The 17,904-nt window shown below is 38.2% G+C and overlaps 1 protein-coding gene across 3 annotated transcripts in view; it reads right to left on the bottom strand.

The window, feature by feature from the left end:
• The window catches only part of NSMCE1 (NSE1 homolog, SMC5-SMC6 complex component), a 34,722-nt gene extending 17,222 nt beyond the window's left edge, over window positions 1–17,500 (bottom strand). Inside the window, exons 1-2 of one of the 3 annotated variants that reach the window (XM_004450458.5) lie at window positions 17,362–17,500; window positions 5,058–5,204 (exon numbers count right to left, since the gene is read on the bottom strand). In XM_004450458.5, the coding sequence (XP_004450515.3) occupies window positions 5,058–5,204; window positions 17,362–17,470 (256 nt within the window). In that variant the 5' untranslated portion in view covers window positions 17,471–17,500. Of the gene's footprint in view, window positions 1–5,057; window positions 5,205–16,874; window positions 16,900–17,100 lie in introns of those variants that run through there. The other 2 variants (XM_004450459.5, XM_071211231.1) reach the window with 2 other exon arrangements.
• Between the last annotated feature and the right edge of the window lie 404 nt (window positions 17,501–17,904).

Raw genomic sequence — 17,904 nt, 5'->3', positions numbered from 1 at the left:
GAAATCCAATTTACCAATATGTTCTCTTAAGGATCGTATTTTCGGTATTGCATCCAAGAAATTTTTGCCTAACCTACAAATTTTATAAGGTTTTCTCCTAGACGTTTAATCATTTAAAATTTTACATTTAATCTATGATCCATTTTAAGTTAATTTTTGTGTATGGTTGCAGCAGTATGGAGCAAGGAACACTTTCTTGAATTTGGACATGCACTTATTCTACCACCATTATTTTACATAGAAGAAAAAAATGATTCTTTCTCCACTAAATTGCCTTTGCATTTCTGTCAAAAATCAGCTTTCCATCTATGTGGGATCTATTTCTGGACACTCTATTCTCTAATTCTTTGCTGTGTATGTCTATTTTGCCACCCACACCTCATCGTCTTGATTATGCTATATATTAAGTCCTCCAAGGTTGATCACCTTTTTCAAAGTAGTTTTAGCTCTTATCAAAGATATGAATTTTAGATTCAGCTTGTCAATTCTTAAAAAAAAAAAAAAAAAAAAACCTGCTGGGATTTCAATTGGGATTAAGTTGAATCTATAGATGAATTTGGGGAGAACTGATAACAATACTGAGTTTTATGTCTCTCCATTTATTTAGGTCTTCTTTCATTTCTCTCAGCAATGTTTTGTAGTTTTCCATGTACAGGTCTCACATATCTTTTGTCAAATTTATTCCTGAGTATCCCATATTGTTTGATGCTATTCTGAATGGTGCTGGTTTTTATTTAAATTTCTGATTATTTGTTGCTAGTATATAGAAATATAATTTGTTTTTGGACATTGATCTTGAATCCTGCAACCTTGGAAAACTCACTTATTAATTCTAGTACCTTCATTGTAGATTCCAAAAAATTTTCTACATAGATGGTCACATCATTTGCAAATACAGTCCTTGCTAATCCGAACATCTTTGCTTTCTTTTTCTTGCCTGACTGCATGACTAGAACACCTAGAACAATGTCGAATAAAATGGTAAGAAAGGACATAAATATGATGTTAGCTGTAGGTTTTACTAGATGTCCTTTGTTGGGGAGGAAAGTCCCTTCTTTTCCTGCTTTGATGAGGGTTTCTATCAGGAATGGATACTGGGTTTTTGTTTGTTTGTTTTTTACTTTGTGCAGGCAGCTGTGGCCTCCTCTCTCTTGCTCTGAGCCCTGAGGTCTTGTTTATCCTGTTTATCCCCTGCTCTTTAGGATCCCTTTAGATTCTTGTAAGAAACTTCTGCTGCATCACACCAAGGCAAATGTTAGGTTTTGACAAATGCTTTTTCTACATCTACTGAGAAAACTATAAGTTTTTTTTCTTTTTTAGTTAATGGTAAATTGCACTGATTGATTTCAAATATTAAACCAACCCTGTATTCCTGGTATAAACCACACTTGGTCATAATATATCGTCTTTTTTTTTTTTTTGCATTACTGGATTTGATTTGCCAAAATATTCTTTAGAGTTTTAGACTTTATGTTCATGAGAGACTTGGGACTATAGTTTTCTTTTCTTGCAATGTCTTTGGTTCTGGTATCAAGACAATGCAGGCCTCCAAGAATGAGCTGGAAGGCAGTCCCTTCTCTTCAATTTTAATTTTGTGTTAGGGTTTAGGTGGAGTTGGTATTATTCCTTTCTAAAATGTTTGGTAGCCACCCAGAAGCCAGATGGGCCTGGAACAGGCACTATTCCTGGCCCTGTGTGAACAGCCAGCACTGTTCCTGTCTTCCAGACCTTTCAGCTGGCTCTTTCCCTGGCCTCAGACAGTTCCCTCACATGCATGTTTTCTCAGCTGAATCCTCAAGAGAGGGACCCTCTGTAGGTCCCTGGAGTTTTCTTTCTGTGCAGCTCTCTCCTCCAGAACTCTGTCCTGCAAACTCTAGCTGCCCTAGTCCCCCTGGACTCTCACTTCCATCTCCTCACCTCAGGAGTCCACTGGGCTCTGCCTGGGTTCCTCCTGTGTCACAGCCTAAAAACTCTGCCAAGGCAGTAAGCTGGGGCAATAGTCCAATCTTGGTATCAGGATAACACAGGCCTCAAAGGATGAGTTGAGAAGTATTCCCATCTATACTCTCTGTGCAGCTCTCTCCTCCAGTAGTCTGTCCTGAAAACTCTATAGTTCCCTTCTAATGTCCTGCCTCTCAGAGATAACTGTCCTTCATTGACTGAGGTCCAATGCTTCATTGATTTTGTCCATTTTTCCACTGTTTTAGGCATGAAGGTATAGTGGGCCATCTTGGCCAGAAGTGGAAATCCTCCAACCAGGTCATCTTAACCACCATTCCCTTGGCCTCCTGTGCCTACTTCCATCAAGGGAACTTACAATGGAATCATCTGATTCCTTTTCTGTATGACTCACAAGGCCCAAAGCGAAGTGAGAACTTGATCTCTTTCTCACCAGTCCCTAACACAGGGGCCCAGTCCACAGGAGAGTCTCAGGAAGGCTTGACTGATAAATGAACACATCTATAGAGGGAAGTCCTGGCTCAAAATCAGAGATGCTCTAAGAACACAGGTCCTCAGCGCTTTTTTAGACCCAAGGCTTCAAAATCAAAACTCTTCACAAGCCAAGAAAATTGGGGAATTTGCTCCTCCCCACTGACAGTAAGAAGGGAGCCTAAACAAAAATCCAGAATAGGAAGTGCTTTGATAAAATGGACAAAAACTCTGGGAAACTGCAATTGAATAACTTGCAGTTTCAATTACTCCTTTGTTTCATAATTCTCTTAAAAGTTAAATATTTTTCCACTTGGTAAAAGGGACTTTCCTGGGCATCCCTTCAAAAGACAGAAAAGTAATTATACTAAGTCTTCTAAGTACTTACTTCATTTTAGATAATTTCCTTCCATCATTTCTTGTTTTAAAACTAATAATAATGATTAGGAACAAGCTCTTTTTTTAAATGAAGGATAGGAGAAAAGAGAATTACAGTTATACTCCCATGTACCCTAGCCATCACCATATCCTGATACACAGAAATGGGACATAAAGTGTAAAGAATAAATCAATTCCTAGACACATTCTACAGGACTTTCCTAAATTAGATCATAACAACTTTAAAGGTCAAATAAAGGCAAAAACACTTTCAGTCTTAGTACTAAGACATCATATGGCTCCTTGCAGTGCCCTGTGAAACTTCCCCATCAACAGTAAAGCTCACATTCAGAACTTATATGAGAACCTGAAAGGGAAGGTCTATAAAAGGGAAAAGGGTCTGTCATGTAGATAAAAAGATTAAGGCAAGCATTCTTATGCTCAACTCCAAATGATAATAAAGAGGAGGTTTAAATTCCTGTTGTGCTTTTTAAAGAGTAGGAGAAGCTAGCTTGACCCATATCATATTCCCTTTCTGTAAAGGGGTCTCTTACAAAAGATTCCATTCCACCACAGTTCAGGCAATTATAACAGACATGTTTTCACCAGAGGGACAGTTCTAAACACAGCACTAACTATGTCACTTTCCTGCTTTAAATCCTTCAAGAGGTTTGCACTGTTCAAAGGATTACATTAAGAAAAGCTATCACCGTGGCGCCCAAGGTTCTTCATGACCTGTAAACCCACACACCAGGAGAACTATTCTCTTCCTACATATCTACTATTCTTGTCTAGGGTTTCCAAGTATTTTATTAGAAAGTTGATTAAATTTGGATACCCAGAATTAAGTATCATTAAACAGGTTTCCCTCCTATGGGGCTTGCTTAAACCTTTAATATGCCAATGTGCGTCCTAAAGTTCCCAGAGTTCACCCTGGAGCACCTCACTGGGCCAGTGCTCTGGAGACCACGCTTTAAGGAAAGCCACTCTCCAGTCACTGCAAACTCTGCCCTTTTTCCAGCATGCCACACTCTTTCATTCTTCCTTCCACTGCACACCTTGAAAGGATATTTGTTTTTATACTCACTGTCCCCCTCTTACTCCCATTTATCCCCTCAATTCCCTGGGATCTGGCTTCTGCTTCTATCATGCTGCAGAAGCTGCCATCCTCTAATGTGGCACCTTTTTTTATGGCCCTGCAACTGTGTACTTTGCTACTCTCTCACCCCCTACTCCCCTGGCTAAAGTCTATGTTATTTTTTTCCCCATTTTTCCTTTTAAAATTAAAAACAGGAGGAAAAAAATGTAGAATATAAAACACCTCAATTCCCATCAGTCAGAAATGACAACCATTAGAATATGCTAAGAATGTCACTTGCTTTTTTTCTTTTTGATAAAAGTACAAAACAGAATAAAGATGAGGTAGTACCCTTTGATTTCTATTGACAACCCACTCCTCTCATCAAAGGTAAACACCCTCATGAGTGTGCTCCAAATCCTTCCAGTCCACTTTTATACTGTTACATGCCAATGTATGCATTCATGCAGAACAGTAATTGTGGACATTACAAACAATTTAACAAAATGGCATCATATAAGAAGTATAATTTGGCCAACTTTCTTTTTCACTCAACACTGTGCTTCTGAGATCTAACCATACTGATTCTACTCATATATCAACATGGATCCAATTGCCTCAATAGGTAGCTCCAGTTACTAAAAACCTAAGCCCCGTCTCTACATATTTCACATGTTTTATCTTATTTACACTTCCCAAAACCTGCTGAGAAGATACTCCAATGCCCAAGGCCGGCACAGGGCAGAGAAGACACTGTCTTCAAGTCTGGCCAGGCCCAAGGCTGTGCCCTTGACCACTGTGCTAGGCGACTCCATTACTATCTCTAGCTGACATTTAAGACAATGCTTCCCTGGCACCAGGTGTTTGGTATGCATCATTTCTCTGAATCCTCTGTAGTACCCCATGTACCAAGTACAGTTATTAGTCCCATTTTAGAAATGAGGAAACCGAGACTTGAGCAGGTGTGAAGTACAACTATACAGCTTCAGAGTTCAAATTCTTATTCATTGGATTAAACGGCAAATTAAAGTGGAAGTTGAAATTAGAAAGATGGCTGTTATAAGATTGTACAGAGACCTGAATGCCCAAGTCATGTGATATTAGATCAGTGTTACCAGTTCCCAATTAACATAGTGCCAGGGCATCCTGGGAACCAGGAAACAATACTTACAGTCATGGACCTTATAGCAATGCTTCTGCAAGCGCTTCACATCACACTCCTCTAGTACTCCATGAGTCATCAACAACTGGAGGAATCGCCGATGGACATCAGTCATGATGCCCATTCTTCTTGTATTGCACTGCATAGATGAAGGAACTGAAAAAGAAGTACAGGAAATCTAGTCTCTGCAAGCATACCAAATACAGTTTCCTAGGTTTGTTCTCACTTACATAAACCAACTCTAAGTCAGGCATGGTTTTAAAAATTAAGTTCCACCTCTAAATTAAGAAGAGGCTTTAGGTCCCACATGCCTGATGAATGGAATTCTCCTGTTTGCAGCTGCAGACTCTCTCAGTTTCCTGGTGTGATGGCTGACCGTCCTTACCTCTCTATTAGCTGACCTGGGTAAGTCCAAAGAACCAGAGAGTAGGTGTTGCAACTCTGCTAAGGCTCAGGGCCCAGCTGGCACAGACAGTCCAAAGATTCAAATCTCTTGAGCACACAACAACCCCAGTGCCAACCAGAGGTTCAGTAAAAGTGACAGAAGAGGCATGTGTAGAGAGGTCACATCTGAGTCCAACTCCATCACACTCAGGAGCACAAATTCCAAAGTAGGGCCCACTGGCAAGGCACTGAACTCCCGAGCCATCTGCCATGACTGGAGGGCTCGGGCGTCTCCGTAGCCCTCAGGAGCACCACTACCTGGGGTTGTATCTACTTTGACTGCCTCTGAGACCCTGCTGAGAAATGCATAAGCACGACCCCTCTGATGACCTCCCAACTCATTCTGAAGTCTCTTCTTCAGGATGGAGTAATAAAATATGGATTAGAGCGGACTTACTGGTATTCTACTATAGAAATATTTTGACCCTAGCAATGGAAGAAATTATATCATTGATGTGGAGACAGTGGCCACGGGAGCTGCTGAAGGCAGGCAGAGGGAAGAAGAAGTGGATATGGGGACATTTTCGGGACTTGGAGTTGTCCTGAAGGATACTGCAGGGACAGATGCAGGACATTATACATCCTGCCATAACCCACTGAATGGACTGGGAGAGAGTGTAAACTACAACATAGACTGTAATCCATGCTGTGTACCAATGCTCTAAAATATACTCATCAAATGCAATGAATGTACCACACTAATGAAAGAAGTTGTTAATGTGGGGGGAGTGGGGGGTGTGGGGAGTGGGGTATATGGGAACCTCATTATTTTTTAATGTAACATTTTGTGTGATCCATGTATCTTTAAAAAAATTAATAATAAAATTTTTAAAATAAAACAAAAAATTAAGTTCCTCATGCTACATAGTATAGAAGTGAAAGGACAGTCAGAGACTAGGCAATGGTGAGGAATATGGACGCTGGGGCCGGAATGCCTGGGTTCACAGCCAGGCTCCACTACTTACAAAGAGTGTGAAATTGGGCAACATGACCTCCATGTACCTCAGTTTCCCATCTATAAAAGGAGAATAATGATAAAACCATCCTCTAAACAGCTGCTATGAGGATTAAATGAGTTCATATGTGTAAAAGTCTGATAACATAAAAAGCACTAAGATTTTTTTCCTTTTTTTTACTCTGAACTTTTATTTAAATTGTTCTGTGTTTGTGTGTGCATACATTTCTGCTACCACAGAGTAAGTGTTAACTATTTTCACTGTTAGGCAGTTCTGGGTCTGAAACTTGGTTCAGCCACATTCTATATCTATAGCACTGGATAAATTTCGCTAAAGCCGTCTTCTCAGTATAAAATGAGAAAATAATCACTGCTTAGAGAACTGCTAATAGACACTTAATAAATGTTAGGTTTTTTCCCTCTCCCCAAACCTCTAATGAAACACTGCCGTGATAACATTGCAGGTTATTTTTAAATCTCCTGCTCTCTAATAAAACAGAATCTATCCACAAACCACAAAGATCAGAGCTGATAAAAGCATTGCCCAAGGTCTGATCAAAATGCCTGCTCCCACCATGAACAGGCAGTGTGGGACAGGGGCTAGGAGTGTGGGTTTGGAACTAGAGGGTGTTGTTGAGACCACTGCTTGCCAGACCTGCTTGATTTCAATAATCACCCAAGCTGCTTATTAAAAATACAGATTCCCAGACCCTTTTCCTAGAGGCTCTGACTGCAGTGGGATCTGGGATTCTGAGGTTTTAACATTCACTTCAGGCAATGCCAGGATCTCACAAAGAAATATGCAGTTACTGTAGGCAAATATATCACAAAAACGTTTTTAGCTACCATACTCAAATCTCCCTAAGCCTTGAACCCTTTTTTTTTTTGGCCTTATTGTATTGTTTTATTTTTCAATATGTATCCATGTGTTTTTTTTAAATAAATTTTACTAACGTATATCATTCACACATGAACATACATAAACTTAAAATAAGCGTATAGTAAAACTTGTGAATCTACAAAACAAACATATGTATCATCATAGAGGGCTCCCATACATCACCCCACCACCACCACCTCATGTTATTGTGAAACATCTGTTACAAACTATGAAAGAGCATCCTCACAATATTACTAACTCCAGCTCATATCTTACATTTGGTGTATTTTCCCCCAACTCATGTAATTATTAACACCCTGTATTAGTGTTACACATTTTTTATAGGTCATGAGAGAATGTTCTCATATTTGTCCTGTTAATCACAGTCCATCTTTGACCATTGGATTCCCTCTTACAGAGTCTCATGTTTTGTACAATCCATTCAAAGTGTACACTCAGTAAGCCTTGGTCTTTTTGTCTATAAAATGGAAATAATTATACCTACTTCAAAGGCATCAGATGAAGTTTAAATGAGCTATAACTATCAAAGTCTTGCCATGTACCTGGCACACAGGAGATAGACAGAAATACAGGTTTTGTTGTTTTTTTAAGCATCATCAGTTCTACCCCCAAGCTGGGAAGATGCACTCTCTCATGGCCAGTTGCTCTGGTCACCTGGTAGACATCTTCAAGAACATCTCTCTAGCATGTCAACCTCAACAAATCCTAGATGGGACTCATGCCCTCCTCCCATCCTCAACATTTTTCTACCCCCCAGCCCCAGTCCTTCTCTTTGGGAATAACCTGGTTTGGATAGTGCCATCCACACAGTCATACAATCAGCAAACCTGAGCATCAAACTCAGATCTTCCTTCTTCCCCAACCTCAGAGCCAGTCACGCACCAAGTCCTGCCAAGGTCATTTGCTGTCACTAGGACTGGGCACCTTCGTTCACCCTTATATACAAAGCACTCTGTATCTACCAGTGGTTGTTCTGGGCACAGAAATGGACTGTGTTGGGCTAAGGAATTTGGACTTTTAACATGGACACTTTGGAAAATAAGGATCTCCAAACTAAGGGCCTTGAAGCAGGAAAATGATGTAGCCAGACTGTGTTTTAGAAAGATTCTGCTACAGCATTGTGGAGGTGAACCAAAGGAACAAAGAAAGAGGACACGGAGTGTCCAGGAAGCCAGTCTCAGAACAATCCAGGAAAAGTGGATGAGCATATAACTGAGGCTCCACAGTGAGGACAAACAATCATCAACAGGGCCACCACTTCCCAATGCCACACTCTATAGACCCTTATTGATCTCTTATTTTATATAAGCTTACAAACAACCATGAAAAGTAGATATTATTCTAATCATTTTAAAGGAAAAGGTTTGAACTGAATGCAGAAGATATTTGGAAGGTAATAGAAAAACAAAAAGAACGACTCTGTTAAGGGGTGGGACAGCAATTTTTTAAATCTCCTTTATTATTTTCTATTCTAGCAAGGGGGAAAAAACTGGGAGGAAAGATGTAGCTCATTATCTTTTACAAGATGAGCCTTATCCTGCTGTTTGATGCTAGTTTCAATTCACTCCTGTCCTCTGATTCTGAATGAAACATTACTTTTAGAAATCAAGTTTTGCTGGGCAGGTCCACATCTTCACAGTGAAATAGACAGTGTTGCACTTGGCAAAACATTAGCATCTACTACAGTGATTCTTAATCTTTTGGGGATTGCAGTTCTCTTTTAATAAACTAAGGAAAGTATTAAAAAGTGACCAATCACACATATCAACGGCATTATGTGTGCAATTTCAGGGGAACTTGAAAACTTCCTTGAAACTACCCATGGGAGTCTGAACCCCAATTTAAGAACTCCTACCCAAGAAAGACTCATAAATCTTTTTCCTATGTGCCTATCTAAGATGAGGAAAGAGAGTTGCAGATATATCTGCTGCTTGGTGTGGCACAGAAAATCTAGAACAATAAAATTATATTCTACCTTCAACAGAAGTGTGACACACAAGACCTGGAATTCTTCAGAGGCATTTGTTTGTGAAGAAGTGTGAAATTAAAAATGAACAGTACAATAGCAATGAAAAGAATCAAATATCTGGGAATAATTTTAACCAGGGTTATAAAGGACTTAGATACAGAAAACTACAAAACACTACTAAAAGAAATCAAGGAAAGACCTAAATAAATGGAAGGACGTTCAATGTTCATAGATTGGAAGACTAAATATTGTTAAGGTGTCAGTTCTATTCAAAGCAATTTACAGATTCAGTGCACTCCCAGTCAAAATTACAACAGCCTTCTCAGCAGAAATGGAGAAGCCAATCATCAAATGTATATTGAAGAATAAGGGGCCCCAAATAGCCAAAGCTGTCTTGAAAAAGAACTTGGAGGACTCACACTTCCTGATTTTTAAACATATTACAAAGCTACAGTGGTCAAAACAACATAGTACTGGCACAAAGACAGACATACTGACCAATGGAGTAGAACTGAGAGTTCAGAAATAAACTCTCACATATATGGCCAACTGATTTTTGACAAGGATGCCAAGCCTATTCAATAGGGAAATAATAGTCTCTTCAACAAATGGTGCTGGGAAAACTGGATATCCAAATGCAAAAGAATGAAGGTGGGCCCCTACCTCACACCATATACAAAAATTAACTCAAAATGGATAAAGACCTAAATATAAAACTAAAACTGTAAAACTCCTAGAAGAAAATATAGGAAAGCATCATCAGGATCGTGTGTTAGGCAATCGTTTCTTGGACTTTACAACAAAAGCACAGCAACAAAAGGAAGAGAAAAAAAGATAAATAGGACCTCATCAAAATTAAAAACATTTGTGCATCAAGGACTTCTCATGAAAGTAAAAAGACAACCTAGAGAGGAGAAAAATATTTGGAAACCATATACCTGATAAGGGTTTAAAATCTAGAATATATAAAGAAGTATTACAACTCAACAACAAAAAGACAAAAAAAATTTTTTTTTTAAATGGGCCAAGGATTTAATAGATACGTCTCCAAAGAAGACATACAATTGGCCAATAAATGCATGAAAAGATGCTCAACATCATTAGCCATTAAAGAAAATGCGAATCAAAACTATAATGAGATACCATTTCAAACTCACTAGAATAGCTACTATTAAACAGAAAATAACAGTGTTAGAGAAGATGTAGAAAAATAGGGACACTTGTTCATTGTTGGTGGGAATGTAAAATGGTGCAGCCACTGTGGAAACAGTATGGCAGTTCCTCAGGAAGTTAAGTATAGAATTAGCTGATGACCTGGCAATCCCACTTCTAGGTATAAAACTAAAAAAATGAAAGCAGGGACTTAGACATTTGCACACTGATATCCACAGCGACATTAACAATTGCCAAAAGATGGAAACAACCCAAGTGTCCAAAAGATGATGGATAAACAAAACACAATATATACATACAATGGCATATTATTCAGCTGTAAAAAGGAATGAAGTTCTGACACATGTGACAACATGGGTGAACCCTAGAGACATCATGTTGAGTGAAACAAGCCAGACGACAAAAGGACAAATAATGTATTAGAACAAGCAAATTCATAGAGTCAGAACTAGAATGCAGGTTACCAGGGACAGGGTAAGGTACAGGGAAAGGGGAGTTAATGATTAATTGCTACAAATTTTCTGTTTGAGCTAATGGAAAAGTTTTGGAAATGGATGGTGGTGATGGTAGCTAAACACTGAATGTATTTATCACCACTGAATTACATATTTGAATGTGGTTAAAAGGGGAAATTTTAGGTTGTGTGTGTGTATATAACTAGAATTTAAAAATTACAAGCCATAGGACTGTACAACACAAACAGTGAATGCTAGTGTAAAATAAGGGCTACAGTTAATAGTATAATGATAATATTATTATTTCATCAATTGTAAAAAGGTACCACACAAATGCAAAGTGTTAAAGTGTGTGTGAAGTGAAGGTATATGGGAATGCTGTATTTTCTGCATGATTTTTCTGTAAACCTAAAACTTCTCTAATAAAAAAAAAGTTTTTTTTAATGACTGTTCCAGATTAACGCAGCTTGTGATCCTAGACATATTCTAGAGCAGAGAAGAAGAAAAAAGGACATTAGTGAGACAGCTGGAAAAATCTGAATAAGGTCTATAGATTATTGTATCAATATTAATTTTTTATTCTTGATAATTGCGCTGTAGTTATATAAGACAGTAACATTTGGGGACTCTGGATGAAGATTTTAAGGAAATTGTATTATTTTTCCAAAATTTTGTAAATCTGAAATTATTTCAAAGTGAAAAGCCAAACAAATTTAAAAATTAAAAAAAATAAACAGGAAAGTTTCAAAAAGAATTAAAAAGAACTGAAAGAAATTAAAAATGTACGTATTGAAATTTCAATGAATGGAGATTAAAAGCAGATTGGACACAGCTTATGAACAAATTTATGAATTTTAAAAACAAGAACAGAAGAAATTAACCAGAATATAGTCCAGAGGAACAAAGAGATGGAAACTATGAAAGATAGGGACATAGAAGACAAGGTAAGAAAGGACAGCATGAGTCTTTTTAAGATTCTAAAAGAACTTATCAAAACTGATGTTGGAGAGGATGTAGCTCAGTGGTTGAGTGTGTGCCTCATATGTATGAGGGCCCAGTTTTAATCTTCAGTACCTCCAAAAAAAAAAAAGAAAAGACACCAATCCTTAAATTCAAAACATCCATCAAATCCCAAGCAGGATAAATTATTAAAATACCCACTTAAGTACATCAGTGTAAAACTACTGAATACCCAAAATTAAAAACAACTAAAGATTAAAATCAGATTACTTCCAAAAGCAACAATTAGGCTCACACTTGACTTTATAACTTAACAACAGAAGTCAACTGCAGTTGCATAACTTCATTAAGCTGGAAGGATTTGTCCCTCCACTGGGAATTCTATATCCTGCTGAAGATTGAGGGTGAAGTAAAAACACTTCTGAATTTAAGAAAAAAAAAAACAAGCAACGAACCAACAGACCCTCTTGAAAGGAAATTCCAAAGTATTTATTTCAGGCTTAAAAAAAGAGTGTTATCAGTTGGAAGGCCTAAAATGCAAGATGGAATAAAGAGCAAAGAAACTGGTAAATATGTAGGTAAATCCAAGTCGATTTATAATAACTGACTGTATAAAATAGTAATGAAAGTGTCCTATAGGGATTTTTAAAAATGGAAATGCACAATACTAACCTCTAAGTAGGGAAGTGACCACTAGAGGTGGTGTTCTCAGATCCTTGAGGTGGTTGGGAGAGAAATCAGGATATGAATGAACTTTTCACTTCTAAGTATGCATTTTACTATTTCTAGAGTAACTAACTACTAAAAGAACAGAAATAGAGGATATAATTCCCAAATCAGTAAAGAAAAAAATGTAATGAGAAAAAATACCCATAAAGAAAACAACAATGGAGAGGGGAAAAAGGAAAAGAAAACAGGCAGAACAAGTATAAAAACTAAGGTAGTAGTTTTTTAATTAATCCAATTGGATTGGTAAAAACAAGAATGAAATGGAAGAAATGTTCCAATTTAAAAGACAAAAGACAGTTAGAGTAGGTAAAGAACTTGCCAAACTGGATAATGAATAAAATCTAGCTACATAATTATAAAAATTACTTGTAAAACGCAGGAAGACAGAGAAAACAAAAAGATTAAAAGTAAAAGGGTAGGAAAGGATACTCTGCAAAATAACCAAAAGAGAGCTGCTGTGGTTCTATTAATATGATATAAAATAGACTTTAGGGCACAAAAGGATTACTAGAGGTGAAAAAGGTGACTGCAAAATGATAAAGGGCTCAATTTCCAAGAAGATATAACAATTTAAAATGTTATGCACCTAATAATAGAGTCTCAAAATAGTTAAGGCAAAAATTGTTAGAACCATAAAGATAAAAAACAAAAAGATACAAATCCACAACCATAGGGGGGCTTTTAACATACCCCTGTTGGTATGTGGAAACCAAGTGAACAAAAACTCAGTAAGGTTAGGAAAGGATTTGTGCAGCACAAGCAAAAAGTTGATGGGTTTGCATAAAACACTGTACCCAATAGCTACAGAATACAGACTCTTTACGCACACCCAGAACAAGTAGGCAAACTGCCACATGCTGGCCAAAAAGTCTTAGCAAAAATTTAAAGGACTGGTCTCATCAGACCATGTTCTCTGACTATAATGTGATAAAATTAGAAACCATTAATGAAAACATGACTAGAAAAATCCCATTTGTTTGGAATTTTAAAAACACACTTCTAAATAACCCATGATCAAAACAGAAAATATTTTGAACTAAACAATAACAAAAATATACATAAACTGGTAGGAAGTAACCAAAGCAGTCAAGGGAAATTTATAAACAAAACTAAAATTGTTCTTAGGAAAAACTTAATGGAAGTGAGGAAGATTTGCCAAAAAAGGAAAAAAACTTAAAAATAATATTTGGAACAAAAAAGTCAAACTAAATGCTGATGTCACAAATATTTTAAAACAATAAGAGAGTATAAACAACTTTATAATTCATCTGAAAGTTTAGATATGTACAAATTCACAGAGAATTCATTCAAGACTGATAAATTATTTGAAAACCTAATAATCCTATATAACCATTAAAGACAATTTGTGGGAAATCCATCTTCCCACACAGAAAACTTCAGGTCTGGATGGATTTATCACAGAGTCCTACCAAACATTCTAGAAACAAATAATTTCAAATTTACACAAACCATCCCAGGGCCAGAAAAAGAGCAAAGCTGCCGCGTAACTCATCTCATAAGGCTGGCATACCTTGGGTACTAAAGCCTGACGAGGACTTCGAGAGAAAGGAAAATCACAGGTCGGTGACTTTCTCAAACATAGCTACAAATAATCCTTAACAGAATGTTATTAAAACAAATCCGGCAACGTAAAAAAGGATGATATATCATGACCAAGTTGGGTTTATCTCAGCAATGGATTACCATTCAAAAATTAACGTGAGGGAGCAGATGTAGCTCAAGTGGTTGAACGCCTCCTTCCCATGTATGAGGTCCTGGGTTTAATCCCAGTACCTCCTATAAAAAAATTTTTTTTAAATCCACCACATTAACAGAATAAAGAAGAAAAATCATATGATCATCCTAAAAGAGGCAGAAAATATGGTTGATAAAATTCAACATTTATTCACACTAAAAACTCTAACAAACTTGGATTGGACTAGAAGAAAACTTTCTTTATTTGCTAAGTGACATGTACCCAAAAAAGCTTATAGCAAACATTACACTTAATGGTGAAATACTGAAAGCAACCACTTTAAAATCCAAATTGATCCAATCCAATTCCAATCAAAACCTCAACAGGTTTTCTGTTTTGTGTGTAACTGGACAAAATGATTCTAAAATGTACACATAAAATGTGAAGCTAAAGACAGTAAAGACACTCTGGGAGAAGAAAAGGACAGAAATAAGTGGAACTTGTTGTACATGATATCAAGACTTATAAAGCTGTAGTAATGAAAATAGTACAAGGGAAGACAAAAAGAAAATGGAAAAGAATAGAGAATTCAATCAAAAATTTGTATGGATAATTTCATATGTTTAATCTGAATACCAAATTAAAGCAAATTTTTCAATATCTATATGTAAAAAAAAAAAAGGATGAAATTAGACCCCTACCTCACATTATACACAAAAATCAATTTCTAGGGGATTAAAGTCATGAGAAATGCAAATCACAATATATCTGTATGACCGAAGGGTATCTTAAAAAAGATACAAGAAGCACAAACCATAAAGAAATAGATTGATAAATTGACTTCATTAAAATTAAGACTCTCTGCTCACCAAAAACACCAGAGAGAAAAGGCAAGCCACAAATTGGAAGGCATTTAAAACACATATAAGCTGGAAAATATTCATACCCACAACATATAAAAAACTCTTATAAATCAATATTAGAAAGACAATGGTAAGAGAAAAATGGGCAACAAATTTTAGAGAAGATGCACAAATGATTAACAAATACATTAAAAAGACACTTAATCTCAATAGTCACCAGGCAAATGAGTATTAAAACCACAATGAAATAATATGTTTTACCCACCACCAGGTAAGAAAATGGTTTAAAGTATGATTGATCTACTAAGGGTAGGAATATAAACTCTTATAACCACTTCAGGTTACTAGCAAATCTGAATAGTTCCAAAAATCCATTTATACTATAAGAGGAATAAAACCTTTACAGAAACATTTCCACATTTGCCCCAGGAGACATGTTTATACAATAGCACCATGCAATAGCCAAACTCTGGCAACAATACAAATGCCTATCAACAGCTTTAGGAAGTATATTATAATCATATCATGTAATTTAACACAGCAGTGAAGATGAATGAAGTAGACTACGCACATCTGCTCAGGATGCAGCTCAAAAAAGAAATGCTACAAGCAAGAAGCAAGTCCCCTGAAATATATATCAGATATAAAATATATAAGATCTCCGAGTTGGAAAACCCATGCTGAATTCATTAGAGATGCAGACACAGATGGTTTTAAAAACTGCAAAGAAAACCAAAGGAATAAATAGGTAACACAATATTCAGGGCACTGGTTACCTCTGGGGAGGGGAGTAAAAGGCTTCAATGGGGACTGTGGGGATACGGTTAATGCTCTATTTCTTAACTTGATGGTGAGTATATGGGTGACCATTTTACTTTTGTCCTTCAAACTCACATTTCACACATTTTTTATTGGTATGTTACATAATTTAAAAAAGAAAAATGATCTAAACATGTTGTGCCAGCCAAAACAAAACATTAATGAGAACAAGGTACACAACAATGTAGCATGCTAGAATCTGGGCCAAAAGGGGTAGGGAAGTAGATGTGGAAGAGATACATAAATACTGATATACTTGTTCAGGCACAGAATGTCAATTGCCTCTGTGAAGTCACTGGGGAGAGGGGGATTGGTTTAACCATGGACGTGGATTTCCTACCCAAATCATTTTGAAATAGAAATGCTTCCTGAAGAATTAAATCTCAGTCCTAACCATCTGTGCCAAAGTGGCAGACACAGTGCTCGTTCTTCATTTGCATGGCCTCATTTAATCCTTGCCAGGACTTTGAGAGTAAAGCATTACTGTCCTCATTTATAGATGAGGAAATTGAGGTCGAGAAGGGCCCAAAGCAATGCACAGAATGAGTGACAGAGATGGGCGGTGGGGATACAAAAGCACAGTCCCAGGTTCTCAAGGCACTCCCCGGTCCAGGGTAGCGAGGAAACAATAGAACTATGATCCAGGCCCCTTCTCTGCAATTTCCACATCTAAAAAGATCTGAAAATCCAAAGACTTTTCTACAGTTTGAAAACCCGACCTGACCTGAGGTTATTTCTGGCTGCTATTTATCCTCCTTGTGTAACTACGCACAATTATTAATGCATTTGATCAGAAGACGCTGTCCCAGACCCCCGCTGGGGGTGTGAAAAGACACTACACACAGTATACGCATCATATTACCTTTTCAAAGCCCCAGGAATTCTGTATTGTGAACACATCTAGCCTCAGGGACTGGGGACTTGTACAAAGAAGCTCTGTACACAAAACAGAACAGAGGGTACACAAAACAGTACAGAGGCCCGCGAGATATATCAGAGAGTGTGGTCAGCAAAGGTCATATTTTCCACTGATCAATTTAAAGGGAATTTCGTATTTTTTACCTCTTACAATTAAAAATAGTTTTCACCTAATATTGCAATTCAAAACTGTGTTGATGGAACTCGATCCCAGTCAATCCGTCTCTGGACTCCGTTTCGCCCTCGGTAAATGTGGAAGAGAAGCCCCCAGCTCTCCCGCATACCCAGCTCCACACTCCCGTCACCGCACACAGGCCGACCCCTGGCCCGACCGCACTTCCTGCCTCGCCGAAGCCCACCTTCCAAGCTCCCCTCGCCTTAGATTCTTTCTTCCCTCCCCGTCCACCTCCCTTCCCCGCGCTCGGGATTACCCGCCAAGACACCCAGAGACTGCCCACAGTCTGTCGGCAGCGATGGCTGAAAAGTGGGTTCGGGCCCTCCCTCCGAGTGGGGCGACGACGGCGAAGGTGGCGCTTCCATTGGTCTTCGCCCGCAGATTGTTCCCGCCCATCGGCTGACGCACTTCCTGTTCTCCCGCCCGCGCCGTTGCCATGGTGCCTCAGGCTCTGACAGGCCCCCCCCCCTCAGTGCTGCACGCGCAGGTGTTGCTGGCTTCCAAGGGCGGAGCTGTGTGTACTTGGAGAGGGGGCTTCCCACTTGTGGCCCTGTGCTTCCCGCACCGCAATGACGCCTCCCGACCTAAGAAGAGGAAGAGGAGGAGTGCAGCTGTCCCCTGCTCAATGCCCGCGAGTCTGTAGGCACAAATTAGCGCCTTGTCCAAGGCCTCAGTTTCCCCATCTTAGGAACTGACAGTATGACCTCGTGGTCAAGAATGAGGGCTTTCTTACCTTATAGCCTAAGCTAGAATCCTCACTCTGCTTTTATTACCCGGCAAGTACCAGAGCCCCTCCGAG

Source organism: Dasypus novemcinctus, chromosome 23, assembly GCF_030445035.2.
Source record: "Dasypus novemcinctus isolate mDasNov1 chromosome 23, mDasNov1.1.hap2, whole genome shotgun sequence".
Taxonomy (NCBI): Eukaryota; Metazoa; Chordata; class Mammalia; order Cingulata; family Dasypodidae; genus Dasypus; species Dasypus novemcinctus.
The sequence above is the reverse complement of the archived record's forward strand: the minus strand, read 5'-3'. Positions and strand labels throughout refer to the sequence as shown.